The sequence below is a fragment of the Sorex araneus genome, chromosome 1, assembly GCF_027595985.1.
Source record: "Sorex araneus isolate mSorAra2 chromosome 1, mSorAra2.pri, whole genome shotgun sequence".
Lineage (NCBI taxonomy): Eukaryota > Metazoa > Chordata > Mammalia > Eulipotyphla > Soricidae > Sorex > Sorex araneus.
The window spans coordinates 4,992,314-5,017,172 of record NC_073302.1 but is presented as its reverse complement, the minus strand read 5'-3'; the positions used below and the strand labels follow the sequence as shown (position 1 = coordinate 5,017,172).

At 64.6% G+C, this 24,859-nt stretch overlaps 1 protein-coding gene across 1 annotated transcript in view; it reads right to left on the bottom strand.

The window, feature by feature from the left end:
- ENG (endoglin) overlaps window positions 1-24,410 on the bottom strand; it is a 34,906-nt gene extending 10,496 nt beyond the window's left edge. Inside the window, exons 1-8 of the mRNA XM_055134975.1 lie at window positions 23,955-24,410; window positions 13,695-13,846; window positions 6,053-6,193; window positions 2,913-3,075; window positions 2,165-2,330; window positions 1,824-1,950; window positions 1,252-1,426; window positions 1,035-1,177 (exon numbers count right to left, since the gene is read on the bottom strand). Of these exons, the coding sequence (XP_054990950.1) occupies window positions 1,035-1,177; window positions 1,252-1,426; window positions 1,824-1,950; window positions 2,165-2,330; window positions 2,913-3,075; window positions 6,053-6,193; window positions 13,695-13,846; window positions 23,955-24,021 (1,134 nt within the window). The 5' untranslated portion in view covers window positions 24,022-24,410. The remainder of the gene's footprint in view (window positions 1-1,034; window positions 1,178-1,251; window positions 1,427-1,823; window positions 1,951-2,164; window positions 2,331-2,912; window positions 3,076-6,052; window positions 6,194-13,694; window positions 13,847-23,954) is intronic.
- Between the last annotated feature and the right edge of the window lie 449 nt (window positions 24,411-24,859).

The window sequence follows — 24,859 nt, the reverse complement described above, 5'->3', positions numbered from 1 at the left end:
GGTTACTCCTGGCTCCGCACTCAGTAATCACTCCTGGCGGTGCTCAGGGGACCCCATGGGATGCGGGGGATCGAACCCGGGTTGTCCTTGTGCAGGGCAAGCCCCCTCCCTGCTGTTACCTCTACGTCCCCAGTCGCTGTTTAATTAAACTGGTCAGTGGGGTGCAGCTGGGCTATACCCAGCAGTGCTCAGAGGCTAGTTCTGGCTCTGTGCTCAGGACTGACCCCTGCCAGCACTCAGGGGACCGTGTGTGGTGCTGGGAACCAAACCAGGGTCAACGGCATGCAAGGAAGGTGCCTTAACCCCTGGACCACCTCTCCGGCCCAGGCCTGTGGGGTTTCGTTTCAGGTTCTGGGTCACCCCTGGCTGTGCTCAGAGCTTCCTCCTGGCTCTGCACTCCTGGTGGCTCTCGGGGGACCCTGTGAGACGCTGGAGATGGAACCTGGACGGGCTGCCTGCGAGACAGTGCTCTCCCTGTGGTGCTCTCTCGAGCCCAGTCTCTGTGATTTTTCTACTAAAATCTATGATCTTCGATCACATGTGCATGATGGCCCAGATCAGCTCCCGTTCAGGATAATGCTGCCCCCGCCCCGCCCCAAGCTTCCCTGAGGCCGGGGCCCAGCGGCAGAGCCCGTGTGTCTGTGCGAAGCTGCTTCCGTCCCTGACTTGGGGGACATCAGTAAAAATTCTGTGTCGTAGCACTCACCAGATGCCGCAACAGCCTCAGGGAGCAGACGGACCCACGTCAATCCCACCTCAGTGCAAAGGTCATTATTAACCCCATTTTTGGGGGGATTTTTTTGGGGGCCACACCTGGCAGTGTTCAGGGTCACTGTGCTGTGTCGGGGATGGACCCTGGGGCTCCGGCAGGCCAAGCATGCGACCCCCCTCTCCACTGAGCCGTCTCCAGGCCCCCAGCCCCGTTCCCGGAGAGGGAACACTGAGGCCTGCGGAGGCGTGGCCCCTGCCTGGGCTGGGGGGCCCCAGCGCCCAGAGCTGGCCGAGTCCCCACCACGGCGGAGCTGGGCACTCACCTCGATGAGCTCCTTCTTGAGCACTAGGGTCATGCTGTCCTCCGCACACGAGGGCTGGACGAGCGACAGCAGCAGCATCTGGTCACACATCTCCCTGGAGGGGGTGGTCTGCACCGGAGCGGGGGTGGTCTGCAGCCTGCTGCCTGTGGGGGGGCCAGTCTGAGCACTTGGGAAGCGAGCTACGAGCACAGCCCCCTGGAGGCAGGCGGGCACTCACCGCAGCTGCGGGCAAGCAGGGACACCTCGCTGGCCAGGGGCAGCTCGGCGAAGGTGGCGATGGTGCTGGCGTTGAGCCTCTGGGCCTCCTGCAGCAGGCCCTGGGGCGTGTCCGGGAGCTTGTAGCCGGCTATGCTCTTGTCCGGGAAGATCTTGATGGAGTATTTGCCAGTGGTCTGAGGCGGGGGAGGCAGAACCGGGGGCCACACGCACCGTCATGGGCCAGCCACGCGCCTCCACGCCCCGTCCTGCGCTCTCCTCTCTGTTTTCCCTGCCTGGGACACCCTTTCCAGAAAGGGCTGGCTCCTCTTCCTCCCCAGGAGTCTCCTCTGACCCTGCGGGTTGGCTTAGGGACCTTTCTAAGGGATCCGGGCAGGCTTCCTGGAGGAGGTGCTTCCCTGGAGGTTGTCTGCCTATAGGGCAGTGCAGAGGCAAAGGGGGGGTGGGGCACAAAGATCATCACATGGGAAGGCTCCAGGCGGAGCTGGTAGTGCAAGAAATCTGGGGTTTCTTCTTGGGAAGAGTGGGGGAAGCGAGCGTGGTGGGACCCCTGGACCTCGAAGCCAGACTCACCCATATTTGCATGTTGTGGTTGGAGTCGATGAGCCAGGACACGTAGGGCGGGCCCTGAAGTATGAGCACGGCATCGGGGTCCCCGGAAGGGCAACTCAGTTCCACCTTCACGGTCACTGTCTGGGGCCTGAGAGGCAGGAGCGGGCTGGTGGGGTCCCAGGGCCCGCTCCAGGTAGGGTGGGGGAATGGGGGTGGGAGTGGGGTGGGGCTTAAACCCACGGGGCGTGGCCTGCACAGATGGGCGGGGCCAGGGAGGACTGTGCAGTTGGCCTATGAAGATAGGCGGGGCCTACGCGGACGGGGCGGGGCCGAGAGCAAGGGGCGGGGCCGGGCAGCCTCACCTGGCCTCGGGTGCAGGCAGGACCCTCAGGATGTGCGCCTCCTTGTGGCCGGCCACCCCTTCCAAACGGCAGCGCTGGACGGGGATCCCGGAGCGAGGCTGCCACTCCAGCGTGCGGCCCATGTCCACGTGGGGCTCCAGATGACAGGACGGCGGTGACCCCGGGGCTGCGGGGACCAGCACGCCTCAGCGCCCCGCTGAGCGGCCTCCCACGGAGGCCCCCTCCCACCCACAGCCCAAACAGGGGTTGCGGGATGGAGCCCCCGAGTGCGGGGCCGGGGTGGAGGGTCCCCCTTGCATGCTGCGGGCCCCAGGCCTGGCCTGTCCCGGCTGTCAGTGAGCCCCGGCACAGACCAGGGGCGCCGCCTGCGGGCACCAGCAGCTCCGCCCACTCTGCCCAGACCCGCGCGCGCGACAGGGGTCATCACTGGTTTGTCATCTCCCCCCAGGGACAGCTCCAGGAGCTCGGGTCTGGCTCTGCCACAGATCCCGCTGTGCCCAGCACAGAGCCTGGCCCTAGCAGCTGCACAGCAAGTCACAGAGAAGGGCCGCTCTGAGGTCAAAGGACTAACCCAGGCGAGTTTCTGTGGCTCGGTCTCGAGTGTGGAGTGTGGTGAAGGAGCCAGTACTGTGCGGCCTGGGGGGGCAGTCTCTGTCCCTCATGGAGCCTCACTGGTCACATCCGGGGAATGGGCTTGCAGGCCACTCCCGAGGGCAGCCCTGAACTGAAGGAGGCACAGGGCACTGACCTTGGTCCAGCCGGAGGAGGATTCTCTGAGGATCGTTCAGCTGGGCCACCGAGGCCACAGGGCCCTTGGCAGCGGCCCAGGTGACCAGCTCCTCCTTGGTGGAGAAGGACGGCAGCGGCGTGCGGCTGACTCCTGAGGGTTCATGCAGGATGACCAGGGGGTCCTGGGGAGGCATGTGGAGGCTCAAGGCGCAGCTCCCGGGCCTCAGACACTCAGACCCAGCTGAGCACTGACACTGGAGACTCTGGGCAGTCTGGAACCCCCCACCCCCACCCCCAGAGTCAGGCCTGCCCCTCGCTGTGCCATGGGCGTCTCGCTCAGTCCCCCACAACTGATTACATCTCGTGGCCGCCATGTCCCCTGACCTCTCCACGGGTCTGTGAGCAATGACAGGAGCCCTGCTGAACCCTTCGGGGACAGCCTGAGTCAGCCTCATCCTCAGGTCTGGCTTGAGGCGGGAAGGGAAGACAGAGGAAATAAATGGATGGATGGATGATGGATGATGGAATGATGGACGGATGATGAATGGATGATGGATGGATGGGAGGATGCTTGGTGGATGGATGATGGATGGATGGGAGGATGCTTGGTGGATGGATGATGGATGGATGGGAGGATGCTTGGTGGATGGATGATGGGTGGATGGGAGGATGCTTGGTGGATGGATGATGGATGGGTGATGGGTGGGTGGATGATGGACGGCAGAGGTGGGCCTCAGCCTGGGAGAAGCTCAACACCCAGAAACTAGCCAGGCCTCAGCTTACGGGAACAGCGGAAGACAGGGGTATTTTATTTAGCAAGACACAAAAGAGCAGGACAGGTCCCCTGGTGGGCCTGGGAGGGGAACAGCTCCAGCCCCCAGCCACCTCCAATGCCCGTGGCTCAGGGCAGCCTGTGGGCAGCAATCAGGGAGGAGTTCCTGGTGGAGGTGGTCAGATACAGGTGCTCTGAGTTCCCTCTCCAAGGCCAGGAGCACTGCACTGAGGGCTGCAGGACTTTCCACCAGGGGCAGTCGGTGACTGCGCACCTGGCCGGGGGCTGGACCTTAACAAGGGGGTAAAGGGATGGCCAGTGGGGCGCAGAACCCCTGGTCCCGTGATGGAAAGGCGGGGGCCGGGCCGAGGCCCAGAGGTGGGGTGACTGCGGGGGCCGGGCACCAGCTGACTCTTCAGCAGCAGCATCCACAGTGGCCCCATCACCGGAGACCCCCATCACAGACCCCGCGGCAGGGCCCCGACACAGGCACCTGAGCCTGGCGCGGGGCCCGCACCCCCGACAGCTGGTGCTCTGTGCAGGCCCCCGGGCCTCTCGCTCGGCGCCAGCCACGGCTCCGGTCACTCCGCCCCAGTCTGGGTTTTCTTGGCCCAGAGAGGAAGGTGGGCAGGAGGCCTGTGACCTTGCACCTTCCTTCCCGGAAGGGGCCTGGCCGGAGGTGGGGTGAGTGCTCCCTCCCGCAGGTCAGGGAGGCCACTGGGCTGGTCCACCTCAGCCTGGAGCTGGGCTCGGCTATGTCTCTGCCTCAGGGCCACCTGCTGGCCACGCCCGTCCATCTGTCCAGCTGTCGTCCGTCTGCTGTCTGTCTGTTGCCCAGCCTGGACTCCTCCCCCACCTCCTTCCTCACAGCAGCCCTGGGGCCCGTGTCCCAGCCAGCTGGGGTCTGGGTGCTGGAGCCCCCCCTCATCCTGCCTCCCCCCACCCCCGCAGGCCGCCCGCTCTCCCCTGCACTCTTCCGGCTGTGGCCCTCTCAGTTCTCCCTTCCAGCTTCTGCTTTCTCTTTCTTTCCTTTTTCGTTGGCCACACCCAGTGATGCTCAGGGCTGACTCCTAGCTCTGTGCTCATGAATCCCTGAGCTTGTCAGCTCTGGGGGACAAATGAGATGCTGAGGATCGAACCCAGGTCGGCTGCACGCCAGGCAAGCACCCTCCTTGTTGTACTATCGCCCTGGCCCCTCGGGCCTCCGCTTTCTCAAGCGGTAACGACAGCTGTGCCTCTCTGGGGGTGCCCCATCCACCTGAGGTCACATGCTGGGGCCACTGACCTCTGCTCTCTGATGGAGCGCACTTCAAGGTGGAGTTTTTTTAGAAATTATTTGTTCGGGGGGGCCGGAGCAATAGCACAACGGGTAGGGCGTTTGCCTTGCACGCAGCTGACCCGGGTTCGATCCCCAGCATCCCATAGGGTCCCCCAAGCACCGCCAGGAGTAATTCCTGAGTGCAGAGCCAGGAGTAACCCCTGAGCATCGCTGGGTGTGACCCAAAAAAGCAAAAAAAAAAAAAAAGATTTGTTCAGGGCTGGAGCGATAGCACAGCGGGTAGGGCGTTTTGTCTTGCACATAGTCGACCTGGGTTCAATTCCCAGCATCTCAAACAGTCTCCCGAGCACCACCAGGAGTAATTCCTGAGTGCAGAGCCAGGAGTCACCCCTGTGTATCGCCAGGTGTGACGGACGGAAGGAAGGAAGGAAGGAAGGAAGGAAGGAAGGAAGGAAGGAAGGAAGGAAGGAAGGAGAAAGAAAGAGAGAAAGAAAGAAAGAAAGAAAGAAAGAAAGAAAGAAAGAAAGAAAGAAAGAAAGAAAGAAAGAAAGAAAGAAAGAAAGAAAGAAAGAAAGAAAGAAAGAAGGAAAGAAAGAAGGAAAGAAAGAAAGACTTGTTCACTGCAGCTGATCTCACAAATCACGCTCAGCACGGAGACCCAGATGTCTGTCCCGGCCCTGTCCCTAAAGGCCTGCTGGCGCCGTGGGGGTGACCCCAGGCTCCTTCCCTCGTGTGAAAAGATTTCCAAAGGGAAGAGTCTTATCACAGCAGCAAGGTGACTGGAACATCCTTGGGCCCCCTGCTCCCCCTGGATGGATGGGAAGACTGAGGCTACGAGTGAGGAGCAGGGAGGGCGAGGGCTGCCAGGCCCTGACCCCACCTCCGTCTGTGTTTGGGCCAAACCCGGCAGTGCTCAGGGCTTCCTCCTGGCACTGTGCTCAGGGATCACGGGGGGGGGGGGGGATCAGATGTGGTGTGAGAGATCGAACCCGGGTCGGCTGTGCACAAGGCATGTGTCCCACCTGCTACCCCATCCCTCCGGCCCTGGTGCAGACTCTCCCCGAGAGCCTGGGGCCTCCCCGGCAGGGCCCCGGGGAGCCACACGCACCGCAGCCAGCTGGAGTGAGATCCCGGGGGCGCGCAGACGCAGGTAGACGGACTTGGTCACGCTGAGCACCAGGAGCACTTCTGGGGAGCCGGGGCCTTTCTGCTCTGACGGCTGGACAGTCAACTCCAGGTCGGACACCTCCTGGGGTGGGGGGGGCAGGGCAGAGACAAACAGACGGTCACGGGGCCGCCGGCTGTAGCCCAGGGAGCACACAGGCTGCTCACTGGCCGCTCACTGGCCACTCGCCGCAGCCCTGCGGCCGGGGACTGCCTGACCCGCCGAGTGAATGAGGGATGGGTGCTGAGCGGACCCTAGAGGTGGGGGGAGGGGGAGGGGGCGTCGGGGAGAGAGCTCACGGCTGGGTCCCCGAGAGCCTGGCCCTGGGGCGCCATCCCTGCGGGCAGTGGAGCCCTCCACCCCCCAAGGGCCCCCCCCAAATATGCCAGGTGCCTCTCTCCGGCAGCAGAGCCGGGTGTTTCCTGAGCCCCTGTCTCGTCCCCGTCCAGCAGACGCGCCCTGAGCCCTTCTCAGGCCCCGCTCCGGGCGGCTGCCCGCCCTCCTCCGGTATTCGAGTGGCTCTGAAACGTCTGTGTCTGTGGACCTAATAACACAGTCTTGATACTGTCTAAGAATGTGCGTAAGTGCACATATGTACTTACATATATGGGGGGGGTTAGGTCACATGCAGCTGTGCTCAGGGATCCCTCCTGGCAGTGCTCAGGGACCACTCCTGGCAGTGCTCAGGGCTAGGGTTAGGGTTAGGGTTGGGGTTAGGGCGCCGGGATTAACCCTGGGTTGGCCACATGCAAGACAAGTGCCTTGGGGCTGGAGCGATAGCACAGCGGGGAGGGCGTTTGCCTTGCACACAGCCGACCCGGGTTCGATTCCCCGCATCCCATATGGTCCCCTGAGCACCGCCAGGGGTAATTCCTGAATACAGAGCCAGGAGTGACCCCTGTGCATCGCCGGGTGTGACCCAAAAAGCAAAACAAAAAACAAAAACAAAAACAAACCAAAGACAAGTGCCTTAACCGCTGTGCTGCCTCCCCGCCCTCCGCAAGAGCCCATGTTCAGCTCTCAAAGAGCTGACATTTCATCTCAGCTTTTAAAAATTTCTTGTCTGGGGGCCGGAGCGATAGCACAGCGGGTAGGGCATTTGCCTTGCACACGGCCGACCCGGGTTCGAATCCCAGCATCCCATATGGTCCCCCAAGCACCGCCAGGGGTGATTCCTGAGTGCATGAGCCAGGAGTGACCCCTGTGCATCGCCGGGTGTGACCCAAAAAGCAAAAAAAAATTTCTTGTCTGTCTCTGGCCCGCACACGGTGGTGCTCAGGGATTCCTCCTGGCCATGCCCTCGGGACACAGGGACAGTAACTCCTCCTGCCGGCGACACTGGCCCCGGGCTGTGCCGGGCACCCCGAGAGCCGCCGCTGCCCTGGGAAGCAGCTGCTGGGGTTTGCACTCAGGGGAAACTGTGCTCCCCGGATTCTAGGCCTGACCCCACCTTCCAGGGCATACACAGCTGACCAATTCCCGAGGTTCAGAGCGGGGGGCTGTGCTGGGGGGAGTGGGGGATCCTTTCCTCATGGTGCCCGGGACCTGGAACCAGGCTGTGCCCCAGAGCAGCCTCTACTCTGCTGGCCAGACGCAATACTTTTTTTTTGCGGGGGTTGGGCTACACCCCGCGATGCTCTGGGGTTACTCTGCACTCGGGCATGTACTCCTGGTGAGGCCCGGGGGGCCGTACGGAACACAGGGGGTCGAGCCCAGGCTGACCACGGGGCAAATGCCCTCCCCACCGTACTATGGCTCCGGCCCCCCAGACGCAGTTTCTGTTGCTGCTGGTTCTTCCTCTGCCGCCCGCCCGCCACCCACCCCGCTGCGGAGGCAGGGGAGCAGGGGGCAGGGACGGGGGGCACGCTTGGGACAAAGGCACCAGACACCCAGCCCGGGGGTTCGGAGGCCGGGCAGGCTCTGCAGAGTCCCCGCGGAGGGTTATCAGAGAAGGAGACGGGTATTCCAGGCTGAGAACACGGGTGGAAAGTTTTGGGATTTCGCTCCTAATTATCTCCTGGCCCTCTCCCCAGCGGCTGTCACGAAGCCCTCTTGGGCTGAGGCTGCTGGAAAAATCTGCGCGGAAATATTTCCGGTCTCAATCATGACACCATGCGGCCTCTTTGTTTGGGACTCTCTGCTCCTTAAAACAAACAGAAAACGAGCAAAGCGTTGCTGAGTTCATTTTCCGCAGTGCCCGCCCCCTCCGCCCGTTTTTAAACTTCTCGCACTCACTGGAGTTTGTTTTTGAATGATCGCTGAATGCCAATTTACAGGGAAGTGATCTGCTTTCATAAGTGTATGTTCGTATGCATTTACAGTTTTGATTATTTACCGGGGGGGGGGGGGGCCCACAGCCTGACCTCCAGCTCTGAGCCATCCTCGATTCAAGTTTCCTTTTTTCTTTTCCCCTTTTTTTCTGAACTACACTCGGGCTTGTTTCTGGCTGTGCGCTCAGGGATCAGCCCCGGCAGGGTCAGGGGGCCTGAGGCTGGGAACTGAACCCGGGTCGGCCGTGTGGAGGCGGGCGCCCTGCCCGCCGTGCTGTGCTCCTCCTCTTGACCCCGCTGTGCTCCCAGCCTGTCCCCAGGCCCCCCTCGCTGCCCAGTCCCAGAGGGAGGAATCTGGGGGCCTACTCTTGGCGGCGGGAGGGTGGAGGGGGATGAGTGAGAGACATCGGGGTCTCTGGCCAGCTCTGGCCCTTGGCGGACCCCACCCCCGGGGCCCCTGGGGGAGAGAGGTCTGTGCCTCGGCATCCCCACCTGTGTGGGGGGAGTCATGGAGGTCGAGCCTGGCCCTGCCAAGAGCAGGGGACAGGGAGAGAGACCCGAGAACCGGAAACGAGCCCCCAGGAACAGCGCGGGGGGCTGGGCAGGGATCTCTGGCGCCCAGGCCTGGCGGGGCCGGCCGGGCCTGACTCACGCGCACGGCCCCCCACACGCACGGCCTTCCCGCTGCCTCCCCGCCCCCCGCCCCCTCTGCCCGGGGCATCCTGGCGAGCCTGGGAGCCCAGTGGCAGCCAGGCGGCCGGGAACCCCCTGGCCCCCTCTCGGGCCGGCGGGCGGGACACCGCGTTGCTATTTCTGTCCCGTGTCCCCACAGATGCCATTGTTGGCCGGAGAGGTGGCGGGAAGGGGATTTTGCTGAGGAGCCCTGAGGAGCCGTGGCCACTTATAGAAAGTCGCTTCCAGCAATTCTTCTAGGAGTGGAGCCCTGGGGCTGCGGTACCCCCACCCTCCTGGGGCCGGCCGCGCCCCCCACCACCACTTGCCCGTCCACGCCAGCCAACTCGGGTGGCCGGTGTGGGGTGGGGGTGAGGGTCCTGGCCAGGCTGACCTAATATTAGTATTAAATGCCGGCCCTGGCATTAGTCCCAACCCCAGGCAGTTTCTTCCCCGCTTGGGGCCTCAGTTTCCCGATCTGGAAAATGGGTTTCAACCCCCACACCGCTGATTTCCCAAACCTATGAGGATACGATGAAGCCCCTGTAGAGCAGGTGGGTCAGGACCCTGCTGAGGTGTCTAGGAAGTGAGGGGCCTTTGTCCCCTCAGTCCTTCCGAGGCTCTCCATATCCACTCCTGGAGAGGGACGCCATGGTTTGGGGGTGGGAGATGCTGGGTGAGTCGGGCAGGGGTTTGCTGGAACTGGGACAGGCCTCTCTGGGGTGCCCCTGCTCCGGCCTCAGTCCTGAGGAGATTCTGGTGTTGCGTGGCCCCGAACACCAGCCCGCCCACTGCCGGGCCTGAGTGTCAAACATCTGCAGGCTGTGGCCTTCTAGAACCCGCTGAGAGAGGGGCTGCTGTCCCCAGCTGAGGGAGCACTCATTTGAGGGGCCGGTGCCAGGCACAGCTCGGGCTCATCCAACAGGGAGAGAAAGAAGGCACAACTCCGGGGCTGGAGCGACAGCACAGCTGGGAGGGCGTTTGCCTTGCATGTGGCCGAGCTGGGTTCGAGTCCCAGCATCCCATATGATCCCCTGAGCACTGCCAGGGGTAATTCCTGAGTGCAGAGCCAGGAGGAACCCCTGTGCATCGCCGGGTGTGACCCAAAAAGCAAAAAAATAAAAATAAAGGTACAATCTGTCCTCCAGGCATCGGTGCAGGCTCGGGCCAAGGCTGCCATCGGCCAAGGAGCAAACAAGTGCTCACAAGCGCGTGTCCACTGGGCCGGCCTTCCTTGCACCTGCCCACACACCCGCGTCTCCGCCTTTCTCTCTGCATCGCCCATCACCCGCCCCTCCTGCCACCCGCCTTTACTCAGCCCGGCCCTGTCCACACCCTGGCGCTGTCAGAGTGCAGAGGCAGTTCCCACCCGGCCCCTCGGGTCCCCGGGCTGGCCCCCACGCGCAGCCTGGGACAGGAACACGGACGGGAGCCCCTCTGCCCCGTGCCACAGCCCAGGTGCCCGAGCTCCGCCCTGCCCCAGCCTGAGTCAAGGCCCCCCAGGCTGAGACCCTCAGGGCGAGCCTCCGGCCACGCCGTGTCCCTCGGATGATGGGAGGATGAGAGGGTGCCCGGGCAGGCGGCCTCCCTGCACCTGTGCTGGGGCCACCCAGAGCAGGTGTTTGGGCAGAGGAGCCGGGCTGGGCACAGCCCTTCACAGAAGCAGAGCCCCCCGCTGGAACGGAGACGCCCCTAACTGAGGGGGGCAGTGCCCAGGATGCTCAGTGGGGGGTCCCAGGACCCTCTGACCGTCCCTGTGCCCTGAACAGCCTCACCTGCCCCTTCGCCGGTCTCGGGGTGAGTCAGGACCCGGACGGGGGCTGCTGCTCAGGGCGGGGCACCCCAGCTCCCCGCGGCTGCCCAGAAAAGGGGTGAATCAGCGGCTGCCGGCTCAGTTCTGGTCAGGAGGACAGCCGGGAACCGCTGAGACACCAGCCGGCTTCCTGTCTGCGGGTCAGGATGTGACCCCGGCCCCCTCCCGGAACCCAGGCTCCGGCCTGCCCGTCGGGGGCCCGGAGATCGTGCCCCTGCCCGGCGGGCGCCCGCTCTGCCCACCAGCCTCCCCGGTGGGCACACGGCTCTGCCACCCACACAGGAAGCCGGGCTCCGAGCGGGTGCCGAGGGCCGGGAGGGTCGGGGCTGCGGGCCGGCTCGGCTCTGGGCTCCTGCCTCCAGACCGCAGCCCTCGCCGCCTCTCGGGGCCCCCCCATCCCCAGGGCGCTGCTCAGCGTCCAGCCAGCACAGGTGGGCACGAGCAGGCCTCAAGGACGCGGAGCCCGGGGTGGGGAGACGGCTCCAAGGGCCGGAAGCACGCGAGGCGCGAGGGGGCCCCGGGACCCCAGTGCCCCCCGAGCACTGCTGTGAGTCAGCCCCAAGCACTGAGCCAGGTCTGGCCCCCAAGGAAAGACCAGTGAAGGGTCTGATGGGGAAGCGGGAGAGAGCATGTGTGTGGACGCCCACGTATGTGCATGCATGTCTGTACGTGTGGTATGCGTACACATGTGTGAGGCCTCCCTCCTCTGACCGGCCTCTGCTGCCCCCTCAGAAAATGGGTCTGTGCGGGTAGGGCGTTTGCCTTGCACGCAGCCGACCCGGGTTCGAATCCCAGCATCCCATATGGTCCCCTGAGCACCGCCAGGAGTAATTTCTGAGTGCAGAGCCAGGAGTAACCCCTGTGCATCACTGGGTGTGACCCAAAAAGCAATACATAAAAAAAAATAAATAAATAAAAAGAAAATGGGTCTGTGGCCTCTGCCTGGGTTCCCTGCTGGGCACCGGAGTGCGGGCTGCCAAGAAGGGCGTCGGTGGGTGACAGGGCCACCAGGCCCCCCCACTGCCGCTCCAGGCAGCCTGACATGGCTCTGTCACAGCCACCCACCCCCAGAGCTCGCTCCGAGCTCCTCCTCCACATTCCCTTCACGCAGCCCAGGGTGAGGGCCACGGCCCCGGGGCCACCGGCAGAAACCAAGTTCAGTTCCAAGGCCTCTCGGGTCTCTCCGTGCTTGCATTCATTCGTGCATTGTTCGCGTTTGTGCCTGCGTGCATTCAAGCGCCATTCAGTCATGAATCCATTCATTGGCGCGTGCATTCACGGGAGCGTGCATTTATTCGTGCATGCATTTGAGCGTGCATGCATTCGCGCACGCCTGCGTTTGAGCCTGCATTTGTTCGTGCATGCATTCATTCACGCGTGCATTCATTCATTCTGTATTTGACAGACTCTAGCATATACTCACCCTGGCCAAAATCTGATTTTTTTCTGGAAGACCCAGAACCCCCCCAAAAAAAATGTGTCTAGGGGCTGGGGTGGGCAATGGGACTCCAAGGGCTGAGTGCATGCAGGGGTCCCGAGACGGGCCCTGTCACCGCAGGCCTGAGGGCCCCAGCTCTGCTGGCCTGAGCACTGGATCTGTAAGCCCCTCCTGCTGGGCCATGTATACTGCGAGTAACCCTTAGGGCCCCCTAAGACGGCCCGGAGGGACCCCCAAACGTGCCTCTGTAAGGAGGCCCCTTACATGGGAGGTGCAATATGAGGGTCCAGCTGGGCAGTGGGGGTGCACTCTGCTCGCCCGATCCCCATCCCCGCCGGGACGGGCCGCCCTGGGAACACTGCGGGAGACGCAGGCAGGGATGACCTAGTGCAGCACCCCGTCCCTGCCTGTCCTGCGGCCCTGGGGACGTCCCCATCTCCCCAGCCCTGGCCCAGGGACACCCCAGATCTGCCCACACAAACCTCCCAGGACCCATCGAGGCACTCCCCAGTGCTTCCCACCGACCCCTGCCCTCAGGGCTGCCCGTTAGCCTCACCCAGGACGCCTGATACCCCCGGTGCAACCGGGCACCCCTCCCTGGGCGCCCCCCACCCCACACACCTGCCACTCGCTGGTCCTCACCTAAGGGGTGGTGCCCCCCTTCCTCCGCCTGGCCCAGCGTCGAGGGACGGTGCTGGGGGGCCCCGATCGCCCCAAGGGGGCCCAAGACCTGAGCCGGCACAGCGAGCTGGGGGGTCCCTTGCTGCTCCGTCACCCTTGAACTAATGACAATGGTCACGAAACCGTGAAAGCACACGCCCTGCGCCGGGCTCTCTGCCATCCGGAGACTATCGAGGCCCACAGTCCCGGAGCCAGGCCGGGCGGTGGGAGCAAGCCCCCCGACACTGGTGGTGTGGGCACCGTCTTATCACCGCACAAATGTTGGGTCAGCCCCGACTTCACCCTCAGGCGACTCCCCCACATCACGACCACGATCGACCAGCGTTTCCCGAGAGTCCAGGGGCACCTGCGGCCCTGGCAGGGTTCCACCTCTCCAGGCCTGCCTCAGTTTCTCCCTCTGGGAAGGGGGGTAGTGACAGACTGCCCCTCGAGGCCTGGCGGAGCTGGAGCGTCGTGGCCGGACGCCAAGGTCAGGCCGGAGTCATCTGATCCACACACAGACGAGGCTTCTCAAGGTCACACCACCCCAAGGGGGTCCTGTCAGGGGGGTGCCAAGCCACCACCCACTGACACTCGTCCTCTCGCTCACTGGCCGAACCCCGCCCCGGGTTCCGGGTGGCATGGGAAACTCGCTCCGAGCTGCCCCTGAAATGCCATCCCCCTCCCCCCGCAGGGACCCCCTGGGAAGCCGCCCCTGCCCTCGGGACTCACCGCCAGGAACTCCAGGAAGAAGACCCGCGTTTCCAGAGACGCGCTGGAGACCTGGGCCACGCAGCCTTCGGGCACTTGGCTCGTGACGTATGTCACCTCGCTCTCCGCAGGGTCCACGGGATGAAGGTTACAAAGGACTGTTTCGCCAAGACCTGGGTGGGGAGAGACAAGCAGTGAGGCCTGGTGGGGGGGTGGCGGCAACGCCCCCACTTTCCCGGACTGTGAAAGCAGGGGAGCTGCCACAGGCCCTTTGCACCCGGTGTTCACACTGAGAAGCCAGGCAGGGCCAGCGAGCCAGCTGGGGCCCTGCTTGAGTCACGCCCGAGCCCACACAAGTGCTTTTGTTGTGTGGCCACCCCGGGCACTGCTCAGGAGTCACCCCTGGCTGTGCTCAGGAATCACCCCTGGTGGCTCGGGGAACCGCATGGGAAGTCGGGGATCGAACCTGGGTCGGCCGCAAGCAAGGCAAGTGCCCCGCCTGCCGTTCTATCTGTCCAGCTCTGTTCTGGTCTAGTATGTTTTGGGCTCACACTCAGCACTGCTTGGGAGCTACTCCTGGCTCAGTGCTCAGGGATCACGCACTCCCAGCGGTGCTGGGGGTTCGAACCAGTGCCCCGGAGAGGCGAACGCTGTACTCAGCCCGCTGTGACATCTCTCTGGGCCCCCACCCCAATCGGAAGTGTCGTTCTATTGTTTGCTTTTGGGGGGGACCACACCCAGCGAGGGCTCAGGGATTACTCCTAGCTCTGTGCTCAGGGATCCCTCCTGGCGGGGCTCAGGGGACCCTCGGTGGTGCCAGAGATCGAACCCGCGTCAGCCGTGTGGCAGGCAAGCACCCTACCCTCTGCACCACCTCTCCAGCCCACCCACCCACCCACCCACCCACCCCGGCGAGTATTCTGAATGTCTAGAACATGGGACATGTGTGCTCTTAAAAAGTTTCCCTTGTTTATCTGATGCTGGAATTGAATAGGGCAGAGAGTGAGTGTGTGTGTGTGTGTGTGTGTGTGCGCGCGCGCGCGTGTGTGTGTGTGTGCGTGTGTGTTTACTCCTCCATCTGGCTACCCCGTCTGTGCCCGGGTACAAGCCGTCCAGGCGGGCTGACCCCTAAGGAAGGTGAGTGTGGATCGACGGAGGGGTCTGAAGGAGAAGGCACACGTGGGGTGCGTCTCCCCCGTGCCCTCCCCGCCCCCCCGGACGGCGGGAGCCAGGGGGGCCCCCCGGCTCTGGGGGCTGGCGGCAGAGGAGGCCGCGGAGGCCGGGCCGGCCCCGCCCGGAAGCGCGGGTCCTGAGGGAAGGGAATGGAATTTCACCCTGACCGGGCGAGGAGGAAGAGGAAATGAGGCCCCTACACCTCGGCCTCAGGAATGTGCCGGGGCTGGGGGGGCCGGGGGGCCGCTCCGGAGGAGGGAAGGACGACAGCGGAGGGGAGACTGTTTGGAAGTTTGTGTCTCCATCTTGTCGCGCTCTCTTCCTGTTTTCCTGGAGATCAAAGATGGGCGGGCAGGGCCCGGCCACACGTCCAGCCGACGCCAGCCCCGGGGAGGCGCACGGGGAGGCTGCGCCCCCCTCCCCGGCCGCCCGGCCCGGCTGGACTTGGCCCCCAAGGCGGGGCGGGCTGGACGTGGCCGCCGCGGCCTTGCTCTGGCCATGGTGGGGGGACAGGGACCCCGATGAGGACGGTCACCGCTGGGCTTCTGCGTCCTTCTCTTCCCTCCCTAAGGACGGGAACCCACGACCCTGCACGGGCTGGGGAGACGCCCGCCGGGATTCTCTCCCCACGACGGGCAGGGGTGGGTGGTGGAGGGACGCAGGGGCACCTGCAGGGGTGGGGCCCCTGAGCGGGGCCAGGGTGTCTCGGGCCAGCAGATGCCGCGCTGCCCCTGCTTCTGCCCCCCCCCCCCCCGGCCAGCCCCTTCCCAGCGGACAGGCCTGCAGGCATGGGGTGCCGGCTGGAGACGCAGGGGGCGCCCCCTCCCCAGCACCCCTGCCCCCGCATGACCCAGGCTCCAGCCTTCAGATCACACAGTGCCTTCCTTGGACTTTCCCTGACCCCCTCCCCAGACTTCCAGGAACCCCAGTTCCTCCCCGACGTCGGGGGCCGCCCGGGCCGCCTCCTCCAGGCGGGCAGCTGGCGGGAGAGGCCACGGGCCTGGCCATTATGTAATGATCAGATAACGGCCATGCTGGGAGATCAGATAAGAGGCCCATTTATTTTGGGGCCTTTTCGGATCCTGGCTGCCCCCGCCCCGCAGACGAGAATGGGGAGACAGGGAGTGTGACGCCCGCCCAGGCCTGTCTCCGGGAGCCGGGGGCGGGCCCACGCGGGAAACAATCCGCTGGCACCAAGGGCAACGCCGGGCCTCCCGGGACCCTGCTGGAGGAGGCGCCACTGCGGCCGGGGTGACAGGCCTGAGTGAGCGGCCCCGGGCGCCCGCTTCCCCCTCCCCCGCCTGGCCGCCCGACCACAGCCCCTGGCCTCGGGGGTCCGCAGAGGACGACGGTGGGGAGTGAAGCAGGCCAGGCCCGCCTCGCCCCGTGCCACCAGGCCCCCGCAAACACCGCCCTCTCCGTCCAGCCTCCCTTCTGTATGTTTGGACTGGGGGCCATGCCTGGAGGTGCTCAGGGCTGACTCCCAGCAGTGCTCGGGGCGGGGGGGGGGACCATCTGGGACGCCAGAGATGGATCCCGGGTTGGCCATGCGTGCGGCAAACGCCCTCCCGGCTCTACTCTCTCTCCCTCTCCCTCTCCCTCTCTCTCTCTCTCTCCCTCCCTCTCTCTCTCTCTCTCTCTCTCTCTCTCTCTCTCTCTCTCTCTCTCTCTCTCTCTCTCCCCCTCCCTCCTGCGGCGTCCCCAGCCCCCACGCTCGCAGGGAGCCGGGTCTGAGCACTTCGAGATGCTCTTTATGCCCGGGTGATGCGAGGCTCGGGAGGGAGCGTTGGCCAGACGTCGCCCAGCTGTGTGGGTGGGGCTGATGACCGGGAGCCTGTCCAGGGGCATGAGGACATGCCGTGATCGGGCACGGGGGCCGCGGGGCCGAGATTTCATTCTGCCCACTGGCCTCTTCCAAAGGGACTTTTCTTTTTTCTTTGCTTTTTGGGTCACACCCGGCGATGCACAGGGGTTACTCCTGGCTCTGCTCTCAGGAATTACTCCTGGCAGTGCTCAGGGAACCCTACAGGATGCTGGGAATCGAACCCGGGTAGGCCACGTGCAAGGCAAACGCCCTACCCGCTGTGCTATCGCTCCAGCCACCCAAAGGCACTTTTCAAAGTGAGCCCCCAGTGCCCTCGGCTCATTTTATTTGATGTATATGGGGGTGGGGGCATGTGGCCCACTGCTGGCCGTGCCTGAGGGACCCACGGTGATGGGCCCCACGTGCGAAGCCTGCACTCTGGCCGCTGACCCTCTCCTGGGCCCGGGCCTGGTTTTTTTTTTTTTTGCTTCCTGGGTTACACCCGGAGATGCACAGGGGTTACTCCTGGCTCTGCACTCAGGAATTACTCCTGGTGGTGCTCAGGGGACCGTATGGGATGCTGGGAATCGAACCCGGGTCGGTCGCGTGCAAGGCAAACGCCCTCCCCGATGTGCTGTCGCTCCAGCCCCCCGGGCCTGTTTTCTCGTTCCTGTCCTGTTTTGGTTGCCTGGGCTCACATCAGGGCTCACCCATAGCCTCCGGGGTCTCCCAGGGAGCACAGCCCAGCGGGGAGGACCCTGGGATTGCAGGTGACAGACCCAGGTTTGATCCCCTGCACCCCAGAGTTCCCCAAGCCCTCCAGGGGTGACCCACGAGGGCTGCCGGGTGCGGCCCCCCAAACAGAAACTGCATCTCCCAGTTCCCACCCCTCAAGCACAGCCCCCCGGGGGGGCCGCCTCCACCTTCCCGGCACCTGCCATGTGCACGCCACTGTGAGAAGGACTGTGTCGGGGGCTGGGGAGCACTCAGGGGCTGGCGTTCAGGGGAGGGAAGGGGGGGCTGGGTCCACACTTGAAGCTGCAGGTGCCCCCCCGCCCACCCCACATCACTGGTAACTAGCCCCAAAGCCAAAGAGCCGGAAGCGCAGGGGGCTGAGAGCCCTGGGGCCGCTCCTGGCTTGTCTGCTGCCTGCTGGGCCTGGCGTCGGCTGAGAAGCAGGGCGGGGGTGCTCCCACCCCTCCCCGAAGTGAGACCCCCTGTCTCAGGTGAGGGCGGCCGGGTGCCAGCAGCAGGAGTGGGGTCCCAGGGCTCAGCAGCCTGGGGGGGTGGCGTGGGGTCAGACACGCAGAACTGGCAATCCCTGTCCTGACACTTCACGCCCAGCACGTGGGGGCACGGGGGCCTCTTTTCAAGAGCGACTCGTTCCCCACCTCTGCCGTGTCCCCCCAGGCCCCAGCCACCTTCTATTCGGCCTTCAAAGCCCCCTGCTGAGTCTCAGCAGGACGGAGCCCTTCCTTCCTGGGGTCACCGTGCCTGAATGCCCTCCCAGACCCCCACTCAGGCAGTCCCGCCTGTCCACACTGCCCGGGGGAGAGCACTGGGTCCCAAGCACGCGGCCCAGACTCGGGCGGCTGTGGACGGGGCTGCAGGCCGCCCCCTCGGGCCCGCTGGCCGACCTGCCTCCACCCCCACCACCGCTCCGTGTCTCAGCTGCCCTACGCGTCCAGGGAACAGGCCAGAGAGACGGAGAGGGCAGCTCCCCCGCGGGGGTCCATTGGGAGCACTGGGGGCCCGAGATCCCGTAAGGCCTGGCTGGGACGGACAGCCTGGTGCGGGGAAGGCACCAAAGGCCCGGGGCAGGCAGATGTCTGGTCACCAGTTCTCGTCACCTCCCAGTGGCAGCACACGGCCTGGTCAGGGCACAGGCAGCCACGGGGAGGGCTGTGACGGGCCTGCTCTGACCTCTGCAGAGGGTCTGCACCTGTAACAGGCCCACTGCAGGGTCGAAATGAACGTTGGGGGGGGGTAATCCTCTCCATCCCACCCCGCCCACAGCCTCGGAAAGCCCCCCTCTGCCCCCGTCATGCAGCCCGGCACCCAGGGTCAGCTCAGTGGGCCGCAGGCCCCAGCCCCCCAGTCCATGGGGAAGGGTCCACGGCGAGGGGCAGGCGGCCGGGGCAGGGAGCTGGACCTGCCTCTTGCCCCAGATTCAGGTTTTTTCTTTTTTCTTTTAAGATTTTATCATTGTGGGCTGGAGCCATAGCACAGCGGGGAGGGCGTTTGCCTTGCACACGACCGACCTGGGTTCGATTCCCAGCATCCCATAGGGTCCCCCGAGCACCGCCAGGGGTAATTCCTGAGTGCATGAGCCAGGAGTAACCCCTGAGCATCGCCAGGTGTGACCCAAAAAGAAAAAAAAAAAGATTTTATTATTGAAACACTCTGAGATGGATCTTTACAGAGCTGCTCATAAATCATAAATCTGGTTCCGGCCGCACGGTGTTCCGACACCCACCCTCCGCCAGTGTACATTCCCAGCGTCCCCAGGGCCCCTCCCATCCCCTCCATCCCAGCTTCAGTTTTCTCATCAGTGAAATGGGCCTGCAGAGAAAGCGCTGCCCGCTGCCCCCAGGGCACGGGAGAGGGGATCCCGCCTGCCCACGGGGGTCTGCAGCGACCCGGCTGTGACCGTCCCTCCCTCTGCTCCCCCTTTCGTGTCACCTTCAGTCCGGCCTCAGCCCTGCGGCCACTGGCCCGAGGACCTGCCTTCCCTATTCCCCGGGGCTCCTGGCCCAGCCTCTGAGACATGGACATTTGTTTCGTGGGTCCCTGCTGGGATCCCTCCCGGTGTGGTTCAGGGGGGCACAGGGGGTGCCAGGGGTCGAATCTGGGTCAGCACTGAGTGCGAGACAAGAGCCCCCCCCCCATCTCTCTGGCTCAAGAAACAGGTATTTGTCATCTCTGCCCAGCACCACTGCCCCTTTCTAAAGAGTTCCTCCCCCCCACCCCAGGATGGAAGCAGAGGGGAGGCAGCGGCAGGGAGGGGGCACTGGGCCCCTCACTCCCGCCCTCCACCTTCTTTAATCCTGGCTGTCCGGCAAACGCCAGCGCCCCCACCCCGGGAATCCATGTAACCAAATTAACCCCCCCCCCCCGATACAGGAAAAAGCCTGAAAATGTGTGTCAAGGTGGCATTTGTAACTCAAAGGGGCACCAAAACAGTCGAGAGGAGAGGATTCACAAGGAGAGAACATTCCAGAAGTGCCCCTGGGGTGGCTCTGGAATCTACGTGACGACACAGGAAGTTTGGGGACCTAAGAAGAATATGCGAGTTCCCAAATGGGGACCCTCTTGCGTTCCAGGGCTGTTGAGGCCGGAGCCACAGTGCTCGTGCCACAGGGCGCGTGCCTGGCATGTGGCCAACTTGGGTTGGGTGCCCGGCACCCCAGACGGTCCCCCCAGGTGTGCCAGGCGTGACCCCTGAGTGCAGAGCCAGGAGAAAGCCCTGAGCACCGTGGGGTGCGGCCCCCAAACCAACCCAAACCCAAAAATCTCGGCTGCAGAAATTGTACAGGGGTGAAGGCACTTGCTCTGCACGTGGCTGAACCCCGATTCCCAACCGTGGCCGGGTCAGTCCTGCCGGCCCTGCACCCCGAGATCCCCAGCACCACAGGGTCTGAGGGCTACCACGGTCCAAGCCCTAGCGCTGAATCGCCGGTCCACCTGGCTGAGAATCGCCGAGGAACCCTGGGTGTCCCGAGCACTGCTTGGGAGACTCCCCTGGCACCTGCGACTCGCAAAAAAAAAGAAAAAAAAAAGAAAAAAAAGGCTGAGCAAAAAGCAGAAAGCAACCTGGCCGCGTGCAAGGGACCTGGGAGGGAATCTCCCCTCTTATCTGTGCGGAGCAGGGGCTGAAGAAAAGCCGTGGTTAAACTGCAAACACCTCCCCGAGCTGTTCTTTACAGAATTAAAAAAAAAAAAAAAAAGGGTGGAGCAATTGCACAGCGGGTAGGGTGTTTGCCTTGCACGCAGCCGACCCGGGTTCGATTCCCAGCATCCCATATGGTCCCCTGAGCACCGCCAGGGGTAATTCCTGAGTGCAGAGCCAGGAGTGACCCCTGTGCATCGCTGGGTGTGACCCAAAAAGCAAAAAAAAAAAAAAAAGGGCCAATATGGGGGCTGGAGAGACAGTTAAGATGATAAAATACGGGTCTTGCACTGGCTGGCCTGGGTGTGAATCCCGGCACCCCACAGGGTCGCCCCGAGTCTCACCAGGAGCAACCCCTGAGCACAGAGCCAGGAGGAGTGATCCCTGAGCACCACCAGCTGTGGCCCCCAAACAACAGCAAAGTAAAAACAGCGGCCAGGTGGCTAACTGCGCATGCCCAGCGGGCACGAGGTCCTCAGATCGACCCCCAGTGCCGCCAAGGGTGACCCCAGGGCCCCCAGCACAGATGGAATGCGCCATCAGGCCTGAGCCACCAGGCAGGTCTCAGAAGGGCACCGGGACCCCAGGTGGCGCTGGCAGAGCCCCACTTAGGGGCCGGAGGGAGCGAGAGCAGCAGGCAGGCGCCTGCCCTGCGAGTAGCTTACCCAGGCCCACCCTCTGACCCCCCACGGGGTCCCCCAAGTCTGCCACCAGTGAGCCCTGAGCACTGCTGGGTATGGCCCGAAAATTAACAAAAGGGGGGAAAGGAAGTGTGGGCCCTTGGAGAGCAGCTGACCGGAGAGCACCCTTTCCTCTCAGAGGTGGGACCCCTGCTGTCGGGGCACTGACCAGGCCCCCGACATCTGCCCGCACCAGGCCGGGCACTGCCCAGCACCCACCGCAGGGCCCTCTGTTCACGGAGACCACGCACCGGACACTCGCGTTCGCAGGGTTGGGGTCAGTGCAGGGCCCCTCCTGGTACAGTGCTCGGGGGCTCCTGGCCGTGATCGGGGACCCACACGATGCCCCGAGGGACGGCCCGGGGCTCCTGCTGCCAAGTCTAGGATGGGCCCTGGGGGTCTCTCCCAGGCCCCAGCGCTGGGCTGGGTTTTTGCTACAAAACCAGGGCCCACAGCTGGCAGTGCTCAGGAGCGACTCCTGGCTCGGTGCTCGGGAACCCCAGGTGGTACTGGGGAGTGAACCAGGGCTGGCCACTCTCGAGGCTCGCACCACAGCCCTGCACCGTCTCTCCACCCTGGACCACGCGCAGTGTTTACTTTTTGGTGTGTGTGTGGGGGGGGGGGGGGATGCTCAGGGCCCGCTCCTGGCTCCGTGCTCAGGGATCATTCGCTCCTGGTTCCGTGCTCAGGGATCATTCCAGATGGCGCTTGGGAGACCGTACACTGTGTCAGAGTTCAAACCCGGGTTGGCTTGAACCACTTGTACGATCTCTCCAGGCCCGGGATCTGCATATCTGGACAAAACCAGGCCAGCAGCGATGCGGACCGACCTCAGGGGGCCACAGACAGCTCAGCTTCTAGAAGGTTCTGCCAAGCTGCGTGGAACCTGCTCTGAGAGCTCACCACGTCCCCCCCCCCCCCCAGCCCTTGCCCACCGCAGAGACCTGGGCCCACACTGAGCCCACACACTCAGGGTCCTCCTTGGCCCCCGCTTCCCAGACGGTCAGTGAGCTGGGCCGGGTGGCATGAAATGCCCCAGCGCCCCCAAGTCCCTGACATGCTCCCTACGCCCCGTTCCTACCCCGCTCTCGGGAGCAGACCCCTCGAGGCCCAGGATGTTCGAAACAGCCGGAATCAGACATCTCACCTCATAAACTCCCAAGGAAACCAAGTGTGCACTCTCTTCTTGTGTTTGGGCACACCCGGCGATGCTCAGGGGTCACTCCTGGTGATACTGGGGGACCATATGGGATGCCGGGGACCGAACCTGGGTTGGTCGCATGCAAGGCCAGAGCCCTGCCCGCTGCCCTATGGCTCCAGTCCCCAGTGATGGATTCTTCTTTTGGGGAGTAAGAGGGGGTCAACCCAGTGATGCTCAGGGGTTACTCCTGGAATTACTCCTGGTGCTGCTCGGGGGACCCTATGGGATGCCAGGGACTGAACCCGGGTTGGCCGCATGCAAGGCAAACGCCCTCCCCGCTGTGTTATGGCTCCGGCCCCAGTGATGGATTCTGAAAGGCAGTGACAGTACGCTCACGCCCTCCCCTTACTCCTCTACATTCTGTCATTGTCTGTGCCCGCGAGACTATCACGCTGATCGGTGGGGTGTAAGCACCAGATAAGGGGGTGCACTGTGATCTGCCGGGTGGGAACATTTCACCCCCCGTGGAAATTGACAAAAGCTAGCCCGCCCTGGCTACTGATTATTTATCTGCGCGTCAGGGCCTTCCAGCCCCTAGGAACCAGACCCCGAAGGGCCGAGATGCTTCTCTGAGCGAGTTATCGCACCCAGAAACGGGAGGCGGGCAGGAGAACGGCCGGGCGCGGGCTCCTCCTCCCCCTTCCCTGTCCAGTGGGCCGTCACGGCAACCGCCTTGAAGGCCCAGAGAGAGGGGGCCCAGGGGGGGCTTGTGGACCCCACAAGGTCGGGAGCAAACATTCCCCGAGCCACAGGCCGGGGGTCAAATCCCTGCGCGGCTTCAGACTCAGTTTCCTGCCTGCCTCGGAGCCGCTAGTGTTAGCGGCCGGGGAGTGAGGACTTTTTAAAGGCTGAAGGTAGGGTCAGGGGCGTCAGGCAGCGACCCCCCACCTTCCTCCAGAGCCCCTGGGGGTTCCTGAAGGCAGCAGCCAGCGAAGGGGCCCAGGGGTGCCCCGCGGCCTGGGGGGGGAGGGGGCAGGGCCCAGCGAGGCCCACCGTGAAGGCCACGAGGGGCCGGCAGGCCCCACCCCACAGCCGGCCAGTCCTGCAGGGCAGCCGAGAGCCGGAGACACGTCGGAAGAAGCCCCCCGTGGAAGAGAGACCCCTGCAGCACCCCAAGCCCAGGCCTGAACCCCGAACCCTCCTGAGACAGCGAAATGGGGGTTCCGAGAGGGGAGCAGAGGGGGTCAGACGGGAAGGTGACCCAGCTCAGAGCCCGGGGGCCGCCCTGCCCTGAGCCTGGAACCACCTTCCCCGGCTGGAAAATGGCCCAGAAACGGCAGGCGACTGGCCCAGGCCTGCACAGCACACGGGGACCCAAGCTTCTTGGGGCGACGAGCCGGGGCGGGGGGGGGGGTGTTGCTGAGGGAGGAGAGTGAAAGTGAGTGCAACTTTCCTGGGCAGCCGGGACCCGAGTGCGGGAAGCCGGAGGGTCTGGGGAGCCAGCTGGGGCCGGCCACACCGCCAGGCGGGCGGTCCAGCGGGCTGAGCACGGGCAACAGGCCTGGGGCAGGGACCCAGGCAGGGGGGCACCTACCTGTGTGGCTGAGGCTGTAGAGGGCCAGCAGCAGGGCCAGCAGTGGGGGGCGCGGGCGGCGGTGCATGCTGTCCAGCCGGGCACGGCGTGCGGGGCCCTATCCGGTGTCCAGGGGCAGGGCCGAGGGTGGGCGCGGGGGCCGGCGGGGGCTCTCGTGGGGACGCAAGGGGAGCAGGCGGCCGGGGCGACGGCGTCCCTGCTCCAGCCTTCTGAGGGGGCGGCCGAGGGGTCAGGAGAAGTGGGCACCAGGGCGCGGGGCCAGGCCGGAGGGTGCGGGCGGGCGGGGATGCCGGCTCCCGTGGACGGTGGCGGCTGCGGCGACTGTCCGGGCCTGAGGGTGCAGCTGGCGGCCGGGGTCTGAGCGGCTGCCGTGGGAGCTCGGGCTCATCCAGCCGGGCCAGAGGCGGCAGGAAATGCGCTTCCTTAGAGAAGGGGCCGGGCCAGGCCGCCTGCCAGGCGGGGAGAGGAAGTGCCACAGGCTTTGTCGCTGGGTGGGGGCCCCCCCCACACCGGGCCGGGGGTGGGAGGGTCCAGGCTCCAGCTTGGTCTCCCCACACCCCCTCCCCTCCCTCCCCTCCCGCCAGGGCCGGTGGTGTGAGGGTTGGGGGTGCAGACCAATGCTGTTACCACACTTCCCTCCTGGGGCCTGCTGGGGACCGGGTCTGGCAGAGGACGGCGGCGAGCACTAAGCCCGAGCCAAGGAGTGCGCCCCTCCGGCACATGGGCCAGATGGTGGAGCTGGGGTATGCCCAGGCTATGCCCTGGAACAGGAGAGAAACTGAGGCCAGGGATGGGCAAAGGTCATGTCCACCCGGGCATGGACTGGCGCTGGGGCCGAGGTCTAGGCCACACACGCTTTGTCCCTTGGAGGTGGGGGGGGGGCGACACCTCCCAGTTCAAAGGCG